The sequence below is a fragment of the Melanotaenia boesemani genome, chromosome 2 (assembly GCF_017639745.1).
Source record: "Melanotaenia boesemani isolate fMelBoe1 chromosome 2, fMelBoe1.pri, whole genome shotgun sequence".
In the NCBI taxonomy this organism is placed as follows: domain Eukaryota; kingdom Metazoa; phylum Chordata; class Actinopteri; order Atheriniformes; family Melanotaeniidae; genus Melanotaenia; species Melanotaenia boesemani.
In genome coordinates, this window is record NC_055683.1 from 21,169,559 (window position 1) to 21,192,770 (window position 23,212).

The following is a 23,212-nucleotide window of genomic DNA, read 5'->3' on the forward strand; positions in this document are numbered from 1 at the left end:
AATGCTTATAAATAATACAGCAGGAATTGCTTTGTTAGGAAAACAAATGTTTTTCTTGATTAAAAAAAGAGACTTGTATTTGTATTAGAAGCAGGTTGTTGTACATCACTGTGACGACTACTTTGACTACTGGGGGAAAGGAACACAAGTCACTGTAACTTCTGGTAAGTACAAAACTAAATATCTGAGGTTATTACAGCTATTATTATTTTTTATTTGTCATTAAATTTATCATGGTTTTATTCTCTACAACAACCTTAATGTAATATGTAATAACAAAATAAAAATTCTGGGTAAACTAAGTGTATGTTAAGGTTTTCATCGTAAAATGTTCTAGTTAATTACTCAGCACAAGTGTGTGAGACATTTTGTACTGAAGTGCAACTGAAATGTGTCACTGTGACTACTACTTTGACTACTGGGGAAAAGGAACAACAGTGACTGTCACATCAGGTAAAAAACAAAGCTTTTTGTCACCATAGTGTGATTGTAATAGTTACACTGTTTAATTCAACTTATGTAGACCTCAGAGGCATCAACGGTGTCTTTTGAGGTGCATGTTTTTGTATGTCGATATGCTGAGATATTTCACTGTGATAACGCTTTTGACTACTGGGGGAAAGGAACCACGGTTACAGTAACATCAGGTAAACCGAGCTTAATTTTTCTATCTTATGTTTTGATTTTGTTCTAAAAGATTTTTTTTGTTGTTGTTGTTTTTTTTTTTGTTTTTTGTTTTTTTTGTTTTTATAGAATGGCAAACATATCAAAATCTGTTGTTTCAGTCTAAACTTTAGTGGTTACAGTCCACACTTTCAAGGGAACAATGTCAAAGAGTAGATTATAATTAAATATTTCTTGTAATTTGTATTAAAGAGTCAGCAGGGTTTTAGTATGGGGTAGTGGATCATGTGTTTTACTGTGACTACGCTTTTGACTACTGGGGAAAAGGCACAATGGTAACCGTCACCTCAGGTATGTAATATTGTTTTTAATCAGAGACATACATTTGCATTAAAAAGAATATTTAAAATTTCTTTAATTGTTTTTATGTAGTTGTAAAAATTGTGGTCATTATCAGATGGTCAACGGGATTTTGTTACTTGACAAAAATTCATCGAAAATTAAACCTTATGGCTGTTAGATTCAGTTGTATATAATTGTATGAAAGGGAAACATTTATGGACTAGTTTTAAAATAATCTCCAAGCCAAACTATGTAGAAATAAATGATAGTTGTCGTCATGGGTGTTTGTAAGAACTGTGAAAGGAATGTTTTACTGTGACAACTGGGCTTTCGACTACTGGGGAAAAGGCACCATGGTAACGGTGTCATCAGGTAAGATTTGTACCATTTAAAATCTGTAGTATTGTGTGTTTTAGAAATTTTAAAAAGTTACGTCCATGTTTACATATTTTAAAAATTATGTCCATGTTTAGATATTTTAAAAAGTCAGGTCCTTGTTGCAGTGGACCTTTCAGTTGCAGTGTGAATATTTTTAAAATCCAATGTTAGAATTCATGTTAATGCTTAATGGGTTGTGTAAAATTATAAAATAGCAAGATTTTATTTTATTTATTTATTTATTTATTTTAATAATTTAGACAATAAAACATTTTGTACTAAAAGTAAAGTAGATTCAGCTCTGTGTTACGGTGCTTTTGACTACTGGGGTAAAGGCACGGTAGTCGTCACATCAGGTATGAAATCTGGTCATTTTTAATTTCAGACATACATTTTTTTTAATTACATGAACAAAATATATAGCATATTGTTCTTTTCATGTTCATTACATGGTAATTAGACAACCGTTGACATTTTGTTCAGTGACAAAAACGTGTCAAAAATAAATTCTTGTAGCTGTTAGATCTGGTTATAACATTATTCCATGAACAGCTCTGAATTTAATAACTGATAGTCTAAAAAATTACAAATCTAAACTTTATGAAACAGTTTATCATTGTAATTTGTTTTTGTTAGAAGTCGTATGTTCCTCTAATTATGAAAACTTGACTTTGCTTACAACGTCTACTGAAAAATATTTTTTTTTAAATTCTAAAAAGCATGTTATAATGTTTTAATGTAAGTATGAATCTGTTAGAGTCTCAATATGAAAAGTTTTGCAATGTAATATTTAAAAAAAAAGATAAAAATTGATGTTTGCGGTTAGTTGGGTTGCAGGTTGTTTAAATGTTAGAATTTTAGTAGAGAAGTGTTTTTATATTAAGAGTTGAGTAGATCCAGCACTGTGTTACTACGCTGCTTTTGACTACTGGGGAAAAGGGACAATGGTAACGGTGTCATCAGGTAAGCAAAATTACAAAAAATAAGAAAAAGTAAAACATTTGTGAGAACGTGTATGATTGATGACTTTATTCTATTTTTTTTTTTTTCATTTTTACAAAAGAAAAAGAGATTGAATGGGACCGGAGAACATAATACGTCAGCATTTCCTGCCTTTTGTTATGTAATTAGATAAACTCAGTAATTCAGTTCTCTTTAAATAATTCCTCACAAAGAATATTTAACGTATTATTTAAAGATTTATTTAGGTGTTCTAAACATACTTTTTTTCCTCTTCTTCAGCGACTTCCAAGGCCCCAGAGGTATTTCCTTTGATGTCATGTGGCTCTGGGAGTGGAGACACGGTCACCCTGGGGTGCCTTGCCACCGGTTTCACTCCCTCCTCACTGACTTTCGAATGGAAACAAGATGAAACACCTTTGCCTGACTTCATCCAGTATCCTGCAATACAGAAAGGCAGTGAATATATGGGAATTAGTCAGATCCAAGTCAAGAGACAGGACTGGGACGCAAGAAAATCTTTCAGATGTATCGCAAAACACGCCGCGGGGGAAAGACCTGCTACTGTGATCAAGCCAAGTAAGACATATGCTAAGTTATTAATTACTGCTTTTTAGTGGTTATTTTCATTGGTAAATGTTTCTTATCATTTAGAATGATTAAACAAGTTAAGAGATTCTACTTTAAATAAATTTTTATGATAAAACTGTAAGATCAGTTTTGGGTGTTGACAGTAAATTTTGAGTATAACGGTGTTGAACACATTTGTGTAAGTTAAAATAATGATCACATTTTACTGTGTCTTAAAGTAATGAGTAGTTTGATGTTAATAAAAGTAAAAAAGGTTGCATGAAGCTACATTTACTTGTGATGGGACAATGAGTAAACAGTCTGTAAATGCATCGATAAGTGTAAAATTATATCTGAAAGTTAACTGTAACAATTACATTTGTGTGTGCTGTGTGAGAAACACTGGTAGAGGCTAAAGCACCTTTGAAAACAAATAGGTTAAATGAAGTGGTTTAACTTTTTGGGGTATAAAACTTAGTCAAAGCTCTGGCACATGTTTAAATATTTGTGCATTTATAATTAGCAGGGTAGACCCGGTGGACTGATAACAATAAAACATACGATATATTAACCTGATGAGTCTTTTTTCATCTTTACTAATTAACTGCTTGTCTTGAGACTACAGAGGCACGTTATGCTTCTTTCTCTTTGCTAACTAATCCTTTTTCTTTTTACCCGCTGCCTAATACCATTTTCACCATCTGTCGATTATTAACTGTTTGCTTGCCAGTCAGTGTATATGCAGAAGTGAGCATTTATGCTGCTTTATTCTATACTATTATTCTTGATATATTTTCTATCACTCATGCACACTTCAGAAACAAGATGGAGTAAATCCTGACGTGAGAAGAATCATATTTAAAAAATTAACGTATATATCAAAGTAAAAGACTTGGTCATTTATTTTTCTGGACTTCTGCATATATAATTATTATTTCTTGCTTCTGCAAACATATATTTGTGTATGTGTTTGTTTTTCAGATGTGGTTTATGAGTTGCCAACTCTTAAAGTGTGTTCATCTGCTGTTGATGGAAAAGAAGAGGCTTCCTTTTCATGCTTTGCCAAAGATTTTTCTCCAAATACATTTGAGTTCAAATGGCTGAAAGATGACAAAGAATTCAACAACTCAGTAGATGAAATCAGCTCATTGGCCAGCGAAAGGAAAGACACCAACGGAACAAGACTGTACAGTGCAGCAAGTTTGCTCACAGTCAGGACCAGTGAGCTTTCTGTAAGCACAAAATTCACATGTGTGTTCAAGGGGAAAGGGAAAAACAATGCAGAACCTGAAAAGAGAGAAGATGTGTTCTTTAAAGAGTGTACATCCGGTGAGTATATCTAGACTTTTTTATGTAAATGTTTCTATTCCTTTTGTTTTGCTTTGATTGATTTGTTCTATTATTTTTTCTTAATTCTTCACTTAGGTGGTGAAGGGTGTCCCACCTCAGATGTGGATATAGCTATTATACAACCCACAAACCAGGACATCTTCTTAAAAAAAGCAGGAATTTTAACATGCCGTGTCACAGTCCATAGTGGTGGGTTTGAGAAGGTTGTGTGGGAGGACGAAAGCGGAAAGGAATTAGTTTCTTCCAACAAAGCTGTCAAACCAGGCATCTACGAAGCTGTACTTGACATCACTTATGATGAATGGAGCAAGGGGTTGAAGCGCAACTGTTTTGTTCATCATAAACACTGGTTTGAGCCACTGAAGAGACCCTATGAAAGAAACTATGGTAAGACAACTCTTTAAAGATTCTTTTTATGGCATTGATTTCTGTTATGACATGAAACTGAGCTTTTGTTTGTCTTTTGCAGTACTTGTAGGGCATGTACTCATGCCACCAGCTCTAACTGTTCTCTCATGCTTACAGGAGGATCTGATGAAAAGCGTCCTTCTGTGTTTATGCTGCCTCCAGTAGAACATACTAGTAAAGACGAGGTGGTCCTGACTTGCTTTGTGAAAGACTTCTTTCCCCGTGAGGTTTTTGTGTCTTGGTTTGTTGATGATGTGGAGGCAGACTCAACACACCCGTTCAATACCACAGACCCTGTAGAAAAAGATGGATACTACTCTGTTTACAGCCACTTAATCCTCACCACTGCACAGTGGGAAAAGCCTGATGCAGTGTTTAGCTGTGCTGTTTACCACAAATCTGTGGCAAATTCAGCTAAATCCATTGTCAGATCCATTGGATATAGAACATTTAAAAACACCAACATGGTCAACCTCAACATGAACGTCCCTGAAACGTGCAAGGCCTAGATGTTACCTTGTGTTTCTCTGTGTTCTGTTCTGTTCATTGTTGTTTGATGTGTGTTACTTGTGATATGACATTGTGTTTGTGTGTTATTAATGCAGATTCAAAATCAAAATAATAAAAAAAATACACTTTGCAACTCTGTTTTTTGTCTCTTGTACTTCCTGTCCTTGTTTAGTGTTGTCTTTATCTAACGCAAGTAAGAAATCAAGTAGTTGTAGATGTCTGCATGTTTACATGTAGCAAAATAATTAAATATTGATATATAAGAAACTTTAAAAAGCATACTGTATTATCACCTCCTCACTAACTTTAACTTCAGGCAATAATTGTATAAAACAAATCTTTTTGTCTGCAGTTTAAGAGCTAACGCAGCTTCTGTGACGTGTCTTTGTGTGTGTGTGTTTCCTCTACTGGGTCTTTGCCCCTGATATGATGACTGACTCAGGCTCTGTGGTTTCTAAAACAGTGAAAACATCTCAAGTCAAGTGGTGCAAGTCACAGTGATAATGGGGTCTCTCAAAAGCAAGTCAGGATCATTACTAAACTGAAATAATGACTTTAATCTAAAGACATGCATATCTGCTTTAAAATAAAACCACCTTTGACTGACTTGTCAGGTTTTAGAATGTAATACTTTAAAATTATAATGTAGGTGTTTGTCATTGTCGCCTAAATAATTGTCCACTGCTGAGAGTGAGTTATTACAGAGATTTTCTGATTTGTATCCAGAAATTCTGATTGAAACTTCCTCCGTCTGGAAAGAGGCTTTGGATGCAGAGGAAGATAACATGGCAAAAACAGCTCTCACCTTCATCCTTCTGTTCCTCATCACTCTGCTGTTCACTATTGGAACCACAACTTTCAAGGTAATAAAACCTTCATTTTTCAGTGTTGAGCACAGATTTGGAATTAACTCAACCATAAAAGTAAAGCACAATAGATTTATAATAGTGACGTTTAGGCAGAAACTATTTATTTCATTATTTTTTCCTTGGGGCAACATTAGATTAGATTAGATTAGACTTTATTATCTCACAGTGGAGAAATTCACTTGTTACAGAATAAAGTGCAGAAAGACAGAATAAGGTGAACATGCATCACAGCAAGAAGGTGCAATATAGATTATTTACAAGAAAAAAAAACAGTCTAAGAAAAGCAAAAATATGTACCATTATAAATTTAAAAGATATATATATATATATATATATATAAAAATTAATAAGAATGAATATTATTTTAATAAATAATAGCAAGTATTAGTAAAATATACTAATATAATACTATACTACTATACTATAATACTATATATAATATATACTTGCTTTTAGCATTGCATACCTAAACCGAGTAGCAGAGGTGGATCATTCTGTGTTAAATTAATTTTAGTAAGGCACCACATCGTCACTAAAATGTGATCTACTAATAATTAAGCAGGACATTAAAGGGCACAAAACTGATAAAACTGATAGTGCAGACGTGCACTCAAACATGCAAATAAACATCCTACATATAATAAAATAGAAATTGATGAAAAAAATATAAGCATATGCAGCTTAACATAATAATTAATTAAAATGACTTCCCATTCACAGATTATTCTAGATGCAATCATTAAAATACTGATGTGAGAAGTATGTTATATTGATAACAATAATCTACAGTAAATGGATTAAATGGTAATTTTGTGAGGGCTGCTGCTATTCTGGGGATATAAAATATATGCTTAGTTGATTAAATTTCCTTGTCAATTAGATAAATGCAATAAGCTTTAACAAAAAATAAGCTGGAACATTCTTACTGCAAAGAAAAATGACTAACTGGTGATGAAATAATGATCGATCTGTGTGAATTAATTAAAAATTAAAATCAGCAGCACAATCACACTTTTAAGTTTTATATTTTGTTTCTATTTCTTTTCAGATCAAATGAAGCAAGAAGAATATAAAAAAAGGTATAAAGAAAAAGAAGAAAAAAAATTCAACTTTTTTTACATATCTGATTTATAATGTAAGTAATAAGAGATGCTACTCCTCTTTTCTTCTTATTCTGAGAGTTTATTTTTATTTTTTTAATCTGTTGAATGAAGATAAGAATTAATGTGCTCCTCTGATATATTTTTCTCTTTTGCAACATTTTGAAGCTGTTTATATTTGTAGTTTTACTTTCTTCAATAAATAGTATTGTTTTAACTTCACACTGTGTATCTTATGTTTCATGATGTTATGCTCATCACACCAGCAGCACCTGGACTCAACAGCCCACGTTCAGCCCAGTATGGAAATTGGGAGATTTCACAGTCAGTTACTCTTTCAGTCTGTTCTTAAAAGACTTGTGAACAAAAACCTTTGGCAAAGTCATGAGAAGAAGTCGTATGCGTAGCTTATGTAAACTGACATGAGATATTTAAATATTCTCTCTGTTTCTTTTACTGGAATAACCCCACCTTGCACCTGGTGTCTGTGATGCTCTGTTGCTCTTGCTTTGTTTCACTTCTGTAATTTGGACCTTTTTGGGGACCTGGGTGTTATACAAGGCTTCCGCTCGCTGCTTTCCCCAATCGCTCTGCCCTGTCAAGCTCAACATCTGTGCAACTGACATTCAGCCTCGTTTTTGCAAGACTCTACAAAACTGTTCAATGTAAAAGTACAACTCTGCCATCTGGCCTAAATTCAAACAAACTGCACTTAGGATTGAAACTTTGCAAAACATTTCTTATTAAATCAGAAGGTATGTATGAATAAAATTCTTTGTCTTTTGTTGTTTAATTTAGTTTAGTTTTATTGTTATTATTATTTTTATACTTTAAAAAAATCCCTAATCCTACCATGCATGTAACATGTAAATGCAACTTTTTTCTGTCACAGGAATGAAGGTTTTCTCTCCAAATATCACACTGTACCCTGTATGGGACAGTGATTTGAGGGCCTCACAAGTCACACTCATCTGTACCCTAAGTGGCTTCTTCCCCAAAGCGGTGAGCGTGGAGTGGCAACAGAACGATGTGCATCTAGCTCATACTAAACCGATTGAAAGGATGTTGCAGAGTATGGACGGAGAGGAGAAAACCTACAGTTTAACCACTGAGATCCAGCCAAGCAAGGACGAGTGGGAAAATGGTTCAAGTTTTACTTGCAAGGCGGTTCACAAAGACATTACATTTAAAAAGGCAACAAGTATTTGTCACAGTAAGTATGTGAAACAAAGCACATAATTACCAGCATCTATCATGTCATAACAAAAAACAGATACGACAATGAACTGTAAAACTGAGATAAGATTAAAGTGTGAGATAACCCATATTTTCTGCAGTTTATGGAAGAAACTCTCCTTCCATCCACGTGGAGATTCCCAGTTTTCAGACTGTAATGAAGTCAGTCTCTGAGGTGAAAGCCACATGTTTGCTCCACACTGCCTTTAATGCCAAAATCACCTGGCTGATGGATGGGAGGGTCTTACCAAGTGATAAAGTGACAACGACTTCAAACACAACTCATATAATCAGTGATGTTACAGTTTCCCCGAGTCAGTGGAAGCAGATGAAGAAAGTAACATGTAGAGCAGAACATAAGTGCTTCACATCTGCTGAGAAGACAGTAGACGTAGCAGGTGAGGCAACTTTTCATCCTACAAACAACACGTCTTTATTATAGAAGGTCTAAGGCATGAAAGCTGTTGTGTTTCCTGCTGTCTTCATGCAGGACCTCCACCTCAAGCTCCGCAGGTGGAGATCAGGAGATCTCTACCAGAACTGCTGAAGGGAAACACTGCTGCGCTCCAGTGTGACATCACACAACTCTCCTCACAGGACATTTACGTCACATTTCAGGCCAATGGAGTTGATATGTCTGAGAAAGAGTATGTTGAACTTCCTGAAGCTCCAGGCCACCATTCAGTCAGCAGAAGCTTCTCTGTGCCTCAACGTTACTGGACTAGTGACACGAGTTTCACCTGCACAGTGTACCAAGGCCTCTCCATCACACCTTTCATGTCTAATTCCATTAGCAAAATAATTGGTGAGACTTGTCTTCATGTTCTTTCAACACTGATCAGTTTTTGTGTTGTTAAATCCATCTGTTGATTATTAATATAACTGGTTGAATCATTCATGTGTTTTTCCTACATTTTATTTAGTGGACCCCTCAGTGGAACTCCTTCTGGCCCCCAGTGAAGAGTCAGGACAACAGAAACTCTTATGCTCTGGATTGGGCTTCAACCCTCAAATTAAATGGTTATCTGAGTCAAAGGAGATATCCTCATCGACTGAACACATCAGCATAGATTCAAATGGATATGTGGCAGTGACCAGTAAGCTACTGGTTCCTCAGACGGAGTGGAAAACGGGGAAGGTTTTCACCTGTGAAGCATCTGACAGCTCTCTGAGAAAACATTTCAGAAAGAACATCAGTCTCTGCTCAGGTAAAATGAAAACAGCTTATAATGATAACTAATTTAATTCTGAAAAAGCAGTCAGACTCTTCTTTAATAATATTCTGCAAATCCAAACATTTTTCTAATGATTGTTACTGACAATTGTATTTTTATTTAATTTATCATTGTGCTCTGTTGTTCAGTGACTCCAGCATCCTCTCAGAGAGTTGGTGTCTACGTTCAGGGACCACCACTAGAGCAGCTTCAGAACAAGGGACATGTGACTATCACCTGCCTTTTGGTCGGCCCTCATCTCAGTGATTTCTCCATCAAATGGACAGTGGATGGAAAAACCTGTTCACCTTCTAACCTCTATGTGGAGCAACCTGTGGATCACAGCAATGGTACAGAGACTTTGCGCAGCTTTCTCAACGTATCAGCGGAGGATTGGCTTGCACATAAACAAGTGTCTTGTGAAGGAAAGCATCGATGTTCTAATCAGGGTCATGAGGACTACATCAGCAAAAGCAAAGGTATTGTCAGAGACACACCAAGCCTCTCTGAGATTTCTGGAAAATACACCAGTTTAAAACAGAAAGTTTCTATAATACTGATTACAAAAGTAATCATCTCCATAATGTTTTTTTTTTTTTTTAAACTCAAAAGGTCAAAATATGAACCCTTATTTACAGTTGTCTTTTTGTGTGTGTTTGTTTTTCAAGATTTGTATCCACCAGCTGTGACGATAATCCAACCAACTGCCTCTGAGTTGTCTGCGTCTGACAACTTCATGCTTACTTGCTCAGTTTCTGGATTTTTCCCATCGAGCATCATTTTGCACTGGGAAGAGAATAGCCAGAGACTCCCATCCTCTCGTTACATTAACAGTCCTCCATGGAAATACCCAGGAAGAAGCTCTTATTCAATGAGAAGCAGACTCAATATATCCAAGACTGAGGACAAAAAGTCAACTTATACTTGTGTTGTCAGACATGAATCATCAGAGACCCCAGTTAGAAGCAGTATACATGATGTTTTTGGTGAGCTCACTCTCAGTTTTCAGTTTTCATACTTATAAATTTTGCTCAGTTGCCTCCAACCAAACAAACAAATGTATGCTTCTCTGTCATCTTCCCCAGCCTCAGTGACCCACAGCAAACCTTCAGCCATCTTGCTCCAAGGCTCTAACGAACTTGTGTGTCTGGTCTCTGGCTTCAGCCCTGCATCCATTAACATCACCTGGTTTCGTGATGAAAATGTACAACTTTCAAACTACAATAATAGTGAGGTCCACAGAGGACCAGATGGAAAGTTCAGCATTCAAAGCAGCCTTCGTCTGTCCCAAGTGGACTCCTTACCCGGGGTGGTTATCACCTGCAGGGTGACACATGAAAACACCACCCTGACTCGGAATATATCTAAAACAGGTGCTGTGATCCACGTTTGCCCTGCACATTTAAGTCTCTCACAGTTTCAGTTTGATATAAACTTAATTCAACAATCAACTAACATCTTATTCTACTTGTTTTCCAGACACACTGGAGCACTGCCATTTCTTTGATGACATCACGCATGCTGATATAAGCCAAGATACAGTTGTGGAAACGTGGTATATGGCTGTGCTTTACCTCGTTCTTTTCTTCATCACTGTCATATTTGCTGTCGTCATCATGATTATTAAGGTAAGATTTAACACTTTTTGGCTGTTTTGTGTAGTTTTAATATGTGATTATAAAATGTTCATAATTTGATTATTCAGTCAAATCTTTATACTTTTATACAAAAAAGACCAAATGTTGACTCATAACTTTTCTTTTCCCTTTCAGACTAAATGATAACAAAAGGGTAGATCTCATTTATCTAAATATCTTAGGATTTTTTTTGGCATATTTTGACTTACTTTCACTTGTAATGGACTGATATAGTTCTTTTGTGTGTGTGCTTTTAACTTGTTGAATTTTATGGAATTTCATCCAAACTTTATTATTTCTCCATATTTCAGTCATGTATGTGGTGTGGTATGCATGAAAACTACTCTATGAATAAATTAGATCAATAAGTCAAACATGTTTTACTGCATTTAACTAGATTTTATTTATTTAGAAGTCAAAATCTACATCTATTTTTTTTTTTTAAGCTGGAATAATTTTTTAATATTGTCTTTCCCCACATCTCTTGCATTTTATCTATCCTATTTTAGCAGATTCCTTCTGTTTTTATTTCATTAATTGCATTTCTTTTAATCTTTTTTTTAACTTGTCCTGTCCAGCATCATAGCAAGCAAAGTGATTTTAATCTTTTTTTTTTTATGTACTTGTATTGCTCTCTGCACCCTGCTTTAATGTTTTATGTAAAGCACTTTGAATTGTCTTGTACATGAAATGTGCTATACAAATAAATTTCTTGCATTCCCTAATATTAACTGTAGTTATTCCTACATTTAGACAGAGAATTTTTTTCATAACATCACAGATGACAACTACACGTATTTTAATACACAATGCAACATTACTAACATGCATGTATTATGCAGACTGTCCACAAGAGGGAGACAAAGCTTCACATACAGTAATAGTGGCGCCGCCTCTGTGTGAAACAGGATCCTTGCAAGGTTTGATGTACTTATGAAGTAGTAATTAAACAATAAGAGCTATCACAATAAACACCATCACTTCAGTTGCAGCAAGTCTTTTTATCCTGTTACTTGACCATCTTGCAGTAGGTACTCTCATTAGTAGAAATGACCCCAAGAGGCCTTTAGACAAGCAGCTTGTTGTGATCATGTCTTGTTTGCATCACATTGTTTTACTGTCCTCTAGTGGCTGAAACAACCATGACAGGTGAATAGGGGTGAGTTTAAATAAGATGAAAGGTAGAAGTATGGGAACAACATCTCAACAAACAGCTGCTTTAACGTTGGTGACCACAATCTATTTTGTATTTTAAACCAATAGTCAATACTTTAAACAATATCGGTTTTGTTATTTTTAAACTTTCTTAGTGAAACCGTCATATTCCCGTAGAACTGAGAAAGTTGGTTTGGTTTTAATCCAAGCTTATTGCTATAGATCATATTCTAAAAAGCAGAGACAATGACCCCATCAGTTGTTACCAAAAGAATATCAGGTATACAAAAGATCAGTTTAGATCAAATTCATGCTTAAACATGCTCAGAGGTCATCTCTCAACAACACAGGCAAAAAGTAAAAAATGCACTTCTTCAGAATATATGAATTTTTCAGTACAGCACAGAGTTATGACCAACCCCAGTAAAAGATGCTGCAGCGAAATGAGCATGACTGGTCTACAAATTATTTCCTGGTAGAACAAGAAGTGCAGAAAACATAAAATAGCAGCAAACGTTAAGCTGGACATACATGTGTAAACTACCTGATCTGGAATACTGCTTTAGCAGAGTCTGCACATTTTATTTTATTTTATTTTATTATTGTCTAATTTTGGTGAACCTGTTTGAACAGTCACCTCAGGTTCCTGTTCTTAGCAGACAGTGTGGTCTTCTGCTGCTGTTGTCCATCTACTTTAAGATTTAAGATCTCCGGCGTTCAGAGATGGTATTCTACACACCTTAGATGCAAGCAGCGGTTGTCTCAGTAACTGTTGCTTTGTTTTATCATCTTCAACCATTCTGCTCATTCTTCTCAAAAAAGTATTTTGATCCAGACAACTGTCACTATCATGTATGAAAATCCCAGTAGATCAGCAGTTTTTGAAATATTAAGACCAGCTCACCTAGCACCAACAACCACGCTGCATTCCAAGTTGTAATGACTATATATATATATATGATCTGAAACAATTAGGTGTGACAAACATGCAAATAAATAAGAAATCAGGAAGAAACACTTTTTTCACGTCCACTGTAGATGCTATTGTTAGCTTTCATATTCATATTCCAGTGTGCAGTTTTTAGGTGGATGAAGTTAGTTAACCAAAGGTCCTGGCAGAGTCCCACCAGATGGCCTCAGCTTTGTCCCAGTTGAGAGATTAGACCTGTGGGTGTTAACTTATCAGCTCGGAAAGAAAAACAATTTTGAGAGCAGAAGATGGTCCCCAGGTCATGAGTCTGGACCGCCACCTGAAAGCAGTAAAACATTCGTTCTTTTTAGTCACATCATGACAGATTTGTGGGTGCATATGAGGTTGTTTTCATAAACCTCCCAGATACAGAGTTTAGGAAAAGTTCAACTTGCACTCCTTCTGTAAACCAGAGTTGTCCTTGTGACCTGTAGAAATTGGACCAAGTCATAAATAACAGAGTGGTAGGCTCAGTTACCCAAAAGCCAGATTCTTACTGCTTGTCGGGGGAATTGTCCTCATCTGTAAGAAGCTCCATCAGATCTTAATTAAATAGAAAATTAAAGTCTATGACGTGTCCAATCTTTCCTTCGAGGAAGGGCCAGAATACACTACATATTTGTTACATGAAACAAGTAAAAACTGCACAATTTTTCATTAAGAAACACAAAACACAACTTTTAAACACATTTTATCAGTCTTTGCTCTTTTAGTGAACATTTTTTTTAAATCATGAAAAGAAATCCCTATTATTTTTGCTATTTATATTATTTAAATAAATAAATTGTGAGCAGGACTGGCTCTAGGTTGGCAGGTGCCCTAGGAGTAACAAAATAAAGTCACACTGAAACACTCTAAACTAAATGTTAAGTTCAAAAGTCCAGGACAAGAAATGACAGAGGTGCAAATCCTAAAACAACGTAAAACGGTGCAATCAAAAAACACAAATTATAAAAGCTGCTAACATAATTATAAAACAAATAATGCTACTGTATAAAACAAAAAATCAATCAAGCAATCAAACTACATTTTAGAAGCATGTTTCATATGTAAGTTGTAACACAAAGTGGTTTATTTATTAAGATAATTCCCTCATGCCCATCCAGCCACCAGGCCACCACTCAGAGACACTAACAGGCCGTCTGACTGTATTCAATCATCTTTATCACATTTCTGCATTGTACAATCAGTGTTCTTCATTTATATCTGCTTGCTACATATATATTATTTAATAATTGTTTAGATAAAAAAAACATTATAAAACATAATAGTACTGCAGTCATTCTTTGTTGAATTAACCTACATTCCTCTCTGAGAGCCTCTGGTGAAGACACTGAGGCTGAGGTCTCCTCTCTAGCAGCTCTTTTCAGGACAAATACAAATATAACAATTACTTTAAATTTTACAGCAGTAACATTAAATAGCAGCAGCCTACCCTTACAATAAACAGACAGTTGCATAAATGCTGCATTGCAAAAACAAGTTTTTTTTTATGTCGTATCAAACCTTTACTTTGTCATTTTGACATTATGACAGGCATGTTTTCTTTTTTTTTTCTTTTTTTTTTGCATAATATAGGTGGTACTTTAATTATTATATTGTTCAGATATTGTTGTTACAGTGCATCTATGTTAGCTAGTGTTAGCACACTGTCAAAGTCAAAATGAAAAGTTAACACACACTGCATTGATGATCAGTGACTCAGATAAACGTCTAATTTGGATTCCCTTTTCCTCCTTCCTACGGTTTCTGTAAGAAGCACCTGATGGCTTGGATTGTCTTTTCATTATAAACTTTTTTAATGCTTTTCTTGCTGGCAACACACAACAAGGTGACGTCGTCCATCAGTATTATCATTACAACCTGGATGCGCCGCTCCCCTCCCTCCACTCTTTCACCTGCTAGCCTGCACCTGCAGGAGCAGCAGGTCACACGAGGTCATCATCACATAATATTTTAGCTTCTTTTCATTTTTCTAATTTGTTTGGTCTAGTTATTTTTTCACAAGGAAATTGAATGGAAATCAAATGAGAGTTAATATATATATATATATATATATATATATATATATATATATATATATATATATATATGTTATTATTTTTTTGTTTTTTTTTACACAATTTGGCTTCTGTTCTTTACATTTCAAGTGTTCCTTCATTAAAGAAAATTTATTTTAAAATTCATTCTTTATATTTAGCTTTTATCTACACATACATAGAAATGTTTTACACTAACGTTTTATGTGCATAAAGACAAAACTACAAACGTCACTCAATCCATTAAACCACATGTAGCAATACACCAGAAAAAATTATCTTTTTAGACGTTAATATTCAACATTAATAAAAAAAATAAAATAAAAATAAATGTTACTTAGAAAGGAAACAGTTTTACTCTTTGTTAGTCAAGTTTAGATGTTACAATCAAGAAAAATAAAAAAACATTCTTATGTTTAAAGGTGTACAATACATTTCATTACTCAGCTGAAATACTGTAAATGCATCAATGACTCAGGTCTTGAATTTAACTGAATTTAACAGGCGTGAAGTGTGAAACACTGACACAACCAGCCTCTCGCTTCTGTCTTTAAAATTTATTGATCTTACATAAAAATATATTTTTATGTTTAAGAAAAGTGACGAAACAGCAGTGGATCATAAAGAATCTTTAAAGTGTTATTTTTGTATTTTTCTTCACACTGACAAAACATTTCTGAAGCTGTCAGAGTTTATTCTACAGGTCATCATAGTAACTTTAATTTATTGTATCTAAGTTCCAGCTTTGTTTGAATTCAATACAATTTGTGAATTGTAAATAAATGTGTCTTATTGTTTATAACAATCTTTTATAAAATGAAGGGGACAGAGAATGCTTACACCATTATTTATGTATGACTGGTCCCTCCTTCTTGTGGTCCTTTTGATGCAAAGTGAACTTAGAGGCAGTCATTTATAAAAGCAAAGGAAGAGAAGCTCCCATCAGATCACCTTCAACACCAACATGTTCTCTGTAGCTCTGCTGCTGCTGATGGCTGCTGGATCCTGTGAGTCTCATTTAGACACTGACAGTATGATCAAACTGACTAATCAGTTTTATTACACTGATTCAAATTATTCAACATGTTTTTCATGACCAGGTGTAAAGTGTGAAACACTGACACAACCAGCCTCCATGACTGTGCAGCCAGGTCAGCGCCTGACCATCAACTGTCAGGTCTCTTATTCTGTGAGCAGCTACTGGACAGCTTGGATCAGACAGCCTGCAGGGAAAGGACTGGAGTGGATCGGAGATGCAAAGGTTGGAGAAACCTCAGACTACAAAGATTCACTAAAGGACAAGTTCAGTATCAGTGCAGAATCCTCCAGTAACACAGTGACTCTGAATGGACAGAATATGCAGCCTGAAGACACAGCTGTGTATTACTGTGCGAGATACCACAGTAACACAAACCATCAGCAGACCTGAACAAAAACCTCATGGTATGAGCACTAAACTTGAAGCCACCAGAGGAGGAGCTCTGAGACCACTAATGAGTTTAAACAATGTCAGTATGAAAAAAAGTCTAACTTGTGATCAATTCAAGACTGAAACGTATTTAAAAGATCAATAATATTATTGCCTGTTTTCAGTTCTAAAAAGAAAAATATAAGCCTGTGTATCACTGTAGACATTTAAAATGTTTTAACAAGCAGAATGAAAGGAGGCATTTAGTTCAACTGACCACATATACAGGCTACAGACTGACATAGCCCACATTTGAGGCCCAGCCTGGCCCTTTGCTGAGTCTATTTCTCTCTTTAACCCCCTTTCTTCATGAGCTACTGACAATTAAAGAAAAGCAAAAAAAAAGCAAACAGAAAAACTAAATGAGTGATGGTGGCTTGGTGGAGATTTAGTAAACAGACAATAAATTATATTATTCTATTCACAAAGACTCCTGCCATACTAATAGAGGAATGTTATAGCTTGACTTGTATGCAGTGACATGGAGACTCATGTCTGGCTTCAGAAAATTTAAGTTTGTATTTGAAGAATTAGCCAAAGTTTAATGCAATACTACAAAAAGTTTCCAAATGTAAAACTCTATGCTTCTGACTCATATTAAAGCACACTGTCATTGCCTTGCAGCATCCTGCGGCTGAGAAATAACACTTTATAACTCTTTTTTCCACTGCAGGGCATCACGTGACAGCTGCATTTTGCTTTATGAAACAGCTTCACATGCCAGCAACTGGATATCAACACGCTGGTCATTTTGAATGCACACCATGACTGATTTAGCAAAGAGGACATTATCAGAACAAGCGAGATAAAGAAAGATAAAAAGCGACAGAGAAAAGTCAACATTGGACTGACTTTTACCAGTTGATGGGAGCTCAAGATGAGAGAGAAGGTGCAGGATGAAAGACGGATGTTAGATTAGCCTTAATTAGGGGCACCAAAGTTTGAAACCTGAGCAACAAACATGAAACCTTTGCATGATTTTAAACTGACCTTCACAGGTCAAGCTAATCAAGCCAGTTAAACCCCTGCAGAACCAATTCACTGTTTCTGTTACTGTTCAGTGTTCTATTTACAGGAAAGACAGAGGGGTTTAACATGAGTTTTCAATATTTCATAATAAAATATATGAAAACACAATACAGAAATAAATAAAATACAAGGCAGAGAAAACATATTTAACATTCAATAGATTCAAATTTGTTATTGCTTTCTTGTTGCATAGTATAGCTGTACAATAAACTAAAGAGCTCTCACAAAGACTTTAACTCAAACCTGGTTCTACACCAGCAGGTGGAAGCCGGAGGAAATCTGTCTGTCTGTCTAAAGTTAGAATTCTGAGAAAAAAGTCAGAATTGTATTTTTCTTTTCTCTTCAGTGGCCCTAATACTCTTTCATAAATTTCCAACCTGTAAGTAGTCAGGAAAATGTAGTCCTCAGAAAAATATTTAATGTACAGCATTAAAACTTTTTTGTTTTTAATGACTGAGCAAACACTATTTAAAAGAAATTGGTTGAAAAAAAAAGTCACTTTCTGTGCGACCTGGCATAAAAACAAAGCAGGAATGGTTTCTTGTTTAGATGAACAGATTTTGTTTTTGTTGATTAAATCTCTGTTTAAAATGAAGTTGCAAAGCACCGCTAAGAAGAAAGAACACAAACTGTTGGAAGACCGCCACTCCACCTTACATTTTACAAACCATCCCATCCCGACTCGCACCCGTTGACAGGGTCGGAGACCGCGGTACAAAGAAGCAGACCCAAATGCAGAACACTTAGTGAGACAAGGAGTGAGATGCAAACAATGTTTATTTATAATAAATGTTAGTGGCTTAGTCCAGGTCCGGGAAGATCTTCCTATGAGAGGGCAGAGGATTAATGTGGGTCTGAGAGGGTGCTGGGTTATGTCTGCTATAGCAGCGGCTTACTGTATTCCAGAGGAAGACTGACGGTGGAGGAGTAAGCCAGGTGATGGTTGCTGGTGGAGGTGGAATGAGTTTGTTTGCAGGCAGGGCGAGCAGGCAGGCAGTCGACTTGGCATGAGGGACAGTCTTTATCCAAGGTGCTGTGGTGATCCAAGGTAGCAAGGTCTAAGGCTGAGGAATTAAGATGACAAGATAAGTTTACTGAGAACAAGGCACAAGGTAAGACTTAAAATGAGGCCTGGTTACCACGCAGTAAAGTGTGACAATCTGGCGAAGACTGGAGCTCCTGCATGATCTTAAATAGCTGGGAGGTAAGCTGGCTAACGAAGGTGCTGATGCGCTGCAGGTGGGATCAATTGTGGCTCCAGCCTCCGCCCTTCATCCCCATGGCAACCTGCTCAACCCTACCTGCAAAACTCAGACACACAGAACCATGACACCCGTTGGTGGAAACGAGGTTTTAGAGAGAAGGGACTGTGGTGTTGCTGAGAGTTAAAGACTGATCTGGGAGATATTGTGAATTGTAACTTAATGCAACATTATTGCTCTTATCAGGGGAACGATTTGACCCATAAAAATTATTCAGTCAGTAACACAGACAGGTCATGTACATGGTGTCCTACAACCTAACCTAGTTATAACAAAACTATGCCAAATATCTGACACAAATAAGAAAATTAGCAGCACTTGCAAAAGTTTGAAACTATGGATTTTAATATATAACTTTTCAACATGGAAATTAGCACCCTCTGATTATTTGCTGAGTAAAATACTCAGGAAAATTCTGATTTAAATTGATTTTTTAACTATTTTTTTACACAACTACATTTGTTTTTATTTTTTAAGTTCATGTTTAATTATTACTTTTCTTCAGAATTATTAATTAATGCCAATAGCAAATTATATTGTCACAGAAAACATTGTGATGTTGATATTTGTCATTTTTTATATTTTGTTATTTTGCTTCTTTTACATATGATTCAGTAGTTAAGATAAATCTGATTAAAAATTAAAATAAACATTAAAGCTTTTTAAGAACACAACATTGAGATCCAAGAACATTTTAAATAACATCAAGTCTACAAACCACATTCAGCTGAGATCTGCAAGTTTTCAGTTTCATGTGTTTTCTAAACATATCATCTTCAGAGAGTCACTTCCTCCTCCGTCTGCATCTCTGAACACCTGCAGGACTGAGACTTTGTAGGAATCATCAGACCAGCAACACATTTCCTTACAGCCACACACATGGCTGTGTGGTATGTATTTGCATTTCTGAATATAAACAGATACTGAAATGAGTCAAATGAGTTTATATAAAAAAGACAAATTTACAAGACTTGTATAATTTTTTGTTTAAGGATTAAATCTTGGCTTTATTGTGGAAGGTCACATGTGAAATGAGCAGATTTATTAATTGCTCAACTCTTTCACTGGGGATGGTGTTAAATGTTGTACAAAACCATCTTGTTTACATGTTCCACTTAGTCCCTTTATTTCACAAAACTGCTGTAGTACGTGTTCTTGTGTTTTCTTTTGTTTTTCTTTTAAATCAATTGTATTTTTCTCTCTTTTTTTGGTCTTGGAGATGAAGTTCTTTAAGTGGCACCAGGAAACTGATGACAGGACCTCCTCTGGTTGCTGTCAGTCAGAATAGCCAAATATGTTACTGAAGTCAAATGATCGGTAAGATGGTGAAAAAACATTAAGTGTACGTTGTTTCATGTTTTTTCCTAGAAAAAGGTATATTTACAAGAGCCTGCCAGATGAAGGCCAAAACTATGTATGGATTGGCTCCTTTGTATAGATTTTCTTTATTCTGATTTTTCTTTTACTCTTCCCTGCCACGACAATAAGTGACCCTTGGGTCTTTCATGTACAAATTATTTTGCCCACCCCAACCCAGTCTTGCACAACCAAACCCATTTTCACAACCCACCTCGTCCCACCGCTCTTAAATACATGCTCAATATACAATTAAAGGCTGATTTTATTTGGCCTGAAAAATGTGTGTGAGAACAGAGACCACTGGCAACAACAAATCATGTAAAATTGGGGGTTACGTGTATTGCACACACTTATTTAGTAAACCGCCCCACCTGCCCTACAATTAAAGTGAAAATTTCTTGATCCAACCCGACACGACCTAACCTGACCTGTGGCAACCTGCAGGCAACCCATGGGCATCCTGTGTGAACCACAGGTTACAGTTTAGCCCCTGTATCACTAACAACCATCCCCATTTTTTCCCCTTTTAGCTTCATCTGTATTATAATTGTGATGTCCATGTCAAAATAAAATCTATCTGTATTGCAGTATATAATAGTGCATTGTGTTATATACATGTAGTTCTTTGCAACTGTAACAGCTGTACCATTACCAGATTCCTGCCTCACATGCAGTCTTTTAAAATCAGGTTCGATGTACCCCTTTTTGACTTTGAGCACATGCCCCTTAACAGGTCTCTTTGGCCTTGTAGGAACGGTGAGATCCTTTAGTGACTTTTTAAGTACATTACCAGTCAAACGTTTGTACACATTTTCCCATTAGATTCACTGGAAAAGTGTGTCCAATTGTTCGAGTGGTAGTGTATGTTAATGAAAACAGCTTCAAACTGGTGAGCCCAAATATTTATGCTTGGCTTGGAAGCCTGTTTGGACCACCTGCCTTCCTACTGTTGATGTTCTGTAGAGAATGCAACCCATCCTCATGGAGAGTTTTGGATGACAGTAAGCTATAACATGAAAAGAAGTTTGGTTTGTAATTATTATTTTGATTATTTGCCACATGCACAGGTTGTAGTTCTGTCCTCTTGACTCTGCTCTGAATTTCCTGTGGACCTCCCAGTCACCTGATCATCTTGGGTCAAATACAGGCAAATGAATGGAAGTCAGAAAAGTAAGTAAATGCTACCATTAAATAGGAAAAGCTTCATAAGAAAAGGTTGATTGATGTATAGTAAATTAAATTATCACTGGGGATAAAAATAATAATAATAATAATAATAATAATAATAATAATAATAATAATAATAATAATAATAATAAACGTCAATAAAAAACACGCTTGTCATGTCATTTTTTTTCTGACAGGATTTTATACATACATTAAACATTTACAATAAAAATCTATTTTCTGTACAGCATGCTTAATATCTGACACACAACTGATCACTAATGATTAGTAATAAAGGCAACAGGATATCCTCCAGGTGCATCCTCTTAGTTTAGAGAATCATAAACGGCACACAAGCTACAAGTGGTGCCGCCATGTGTAGGTCTCTAACTGCACCTCACAACACACTTTTGTGTGAAACACTGTGACCAGACTCACAGTGATGTGTGGGTTGTGATGAGAAAATTTGTACATGCATAATATGCATATGTATGTATTTTTATTCACTTTGGCCTTCAGTTTTATCTGCAGCTGCACTGTTTTGTTACAAAACACCATCCTGTACTCCTACTACCAATTATTCATTATCCATGATAGTCGTTCTTTTTCTCTGCTCACCACAGAAATTTCCACAGCAGCTAGATTTCAGGAGTGGGATTCCTTAAGTGATTAACTTGCTGCCACCGGACCTTCTGGAATTGATCACCCTGGACACAAAAGCTTCAGTCTCCAGATCACCATTTAGTGTCAACATGTTCTCTGCTGCTGGATCATGTCTCATTCAGGAAAAAAACACCAACAGTATGCTCACATGACACTGGCTGTTCAGGGATTTTATGCTGAGTCTACATTCAATCTGTTTTCTTTGGCAGATGTAAAGTGAAAACAGGTGACACAGCCAGCTGCTTCTCCCCTGAAGGAGATTTTTAATAATCTTCAGCCTAGTCTTCTGTTTATTAATACTTGCCTTTGCTTAGGATTTGTCCTTGCTGCTTTTAAAAGTGCAGTGGTTAAGCCACTTCTTAAAAAAACTCACCTCTGCCCTTTATTTTTATCTAATTGTAGAACAGTTTCTCATTTAACCTTTTAAGTTTCAGAAAAAAAGATGTTTTTGTTCAATTGTAGTCCTTTTTGGAAAGCAATTTGAGAGAGATTCCAGTCCAACTTCCGGTCATGTCATAGCACAGAGTTCATACAAGTTTATAATGATGTTGCTCTGTTGGTTGATGCTAAATGTTCTGTTATGTTAGTCATGCTTGACCTAACAGCAGCTTTTGACATGGCTGGTATTTGGTAATGACTGCTGACCTGTCTTCATCCAGTGCTCTTCGTTCTGCAGTGTCCCACAGGGCTATATTCTTGGTCCTATTTTATTTTCATTGTACATGCTGCCACTTGGATCTATTATAGCTAAACACAACATGTCCTTTCACTCCTATGATGATGTGTAGATTTATATTCTGCACAAGTCTGACTGAAAAGATTCAATAGACCTGTTATCAAATTGCATTAGACACATAAGCATTAGCAGAATACTTGGACTTAATACTTGGCTCCACTCAATC

At 35.8% G+C, this 23,212-nt stretch overlaps 3 protein-coding genes and 1 long non-coding RNA gene across 4 annotated transcripts in view; 3 read left to right on the forward strand and 1 right to left on the reverse strand.

Annotated features, from left to right (window-relative positions):
- The window catches only part of LOC121656377 (immunoglobulin mu heavy chain-like), a 101,078-nt gene extending 89,391 nt beyond the window's left edge, over positions 1-11,687 (forward strand). The window contains 11 exon segments of the mRNA XM_042011427.1: positions 1,282-1,338; positions 2,587-2,883; positions 8,004-8,324; positions 8,449-8,745; positions 8,838-9,152; positions 9,271-9,555; positions 9,711-10,040; positions 10,230-10,547; positions 10,647-10,934; positions 11,041-11,189; positions 11,334-11,687. Coding sequence (XP_041867361.1) covers positions 1,282-1,338; positions 2,587-2,883; positions 8,004-8,324; positions 8,449-8,745; positions 8,838-9,152; positions 9,271-9,555; positions 9,711-10,040; positions 10,230-10,547; positions 10,647-10,934; positions 11,041-11,189; positions 11,334-11,342 — 2,666 coding nt within the window. The 3' untranslated portion in view covers positions 11,343-11,687.
- LOC121656110 (immunoglobulin gamma-1 heavy chain-like) overlaps positions 1-23,212 on the forward strand; it is a 343,586-nt gene that overhangs the window by 158,365 nt on the left and 162,009 nt on the right. The window lies entirely within an intron of this gene.
- Positions 16,293-23,212, forward strand: part of LOC121656124 (Ig heavy chain Mem5-like) — a 101,811-nt gene continuing 94,891 nt past the window's right edge. Inside the window, exons 1-2 of the mRNA XM_042011191.1 lie at positions 16,293-16,369; positions 16,463-16,758. Of these exons, the coding sequence (XP_041867125.1) occupies positions 16,327-16,369; positions 16,463-16,758 (339 nt within the window). The 5' untranslated portion in view covers positions 16,293-16,326. The remainder of the gene's footprint in view (positions 16,370-16,462; positions 16,759-23,212) is intronic.
- On the reverse strand, positions 18,620-18,984 carry LOC121656402. The gene is made up of 2 exons (XR_006013392.1): positions 18,756-18,984; positions 18,620-18,684 (listed from the first exon to the last, which is right to left on the reverse strand). It is a non-coding gene; the product is annotated as an uncharacterized LOC121656402 (long non-coding RNA).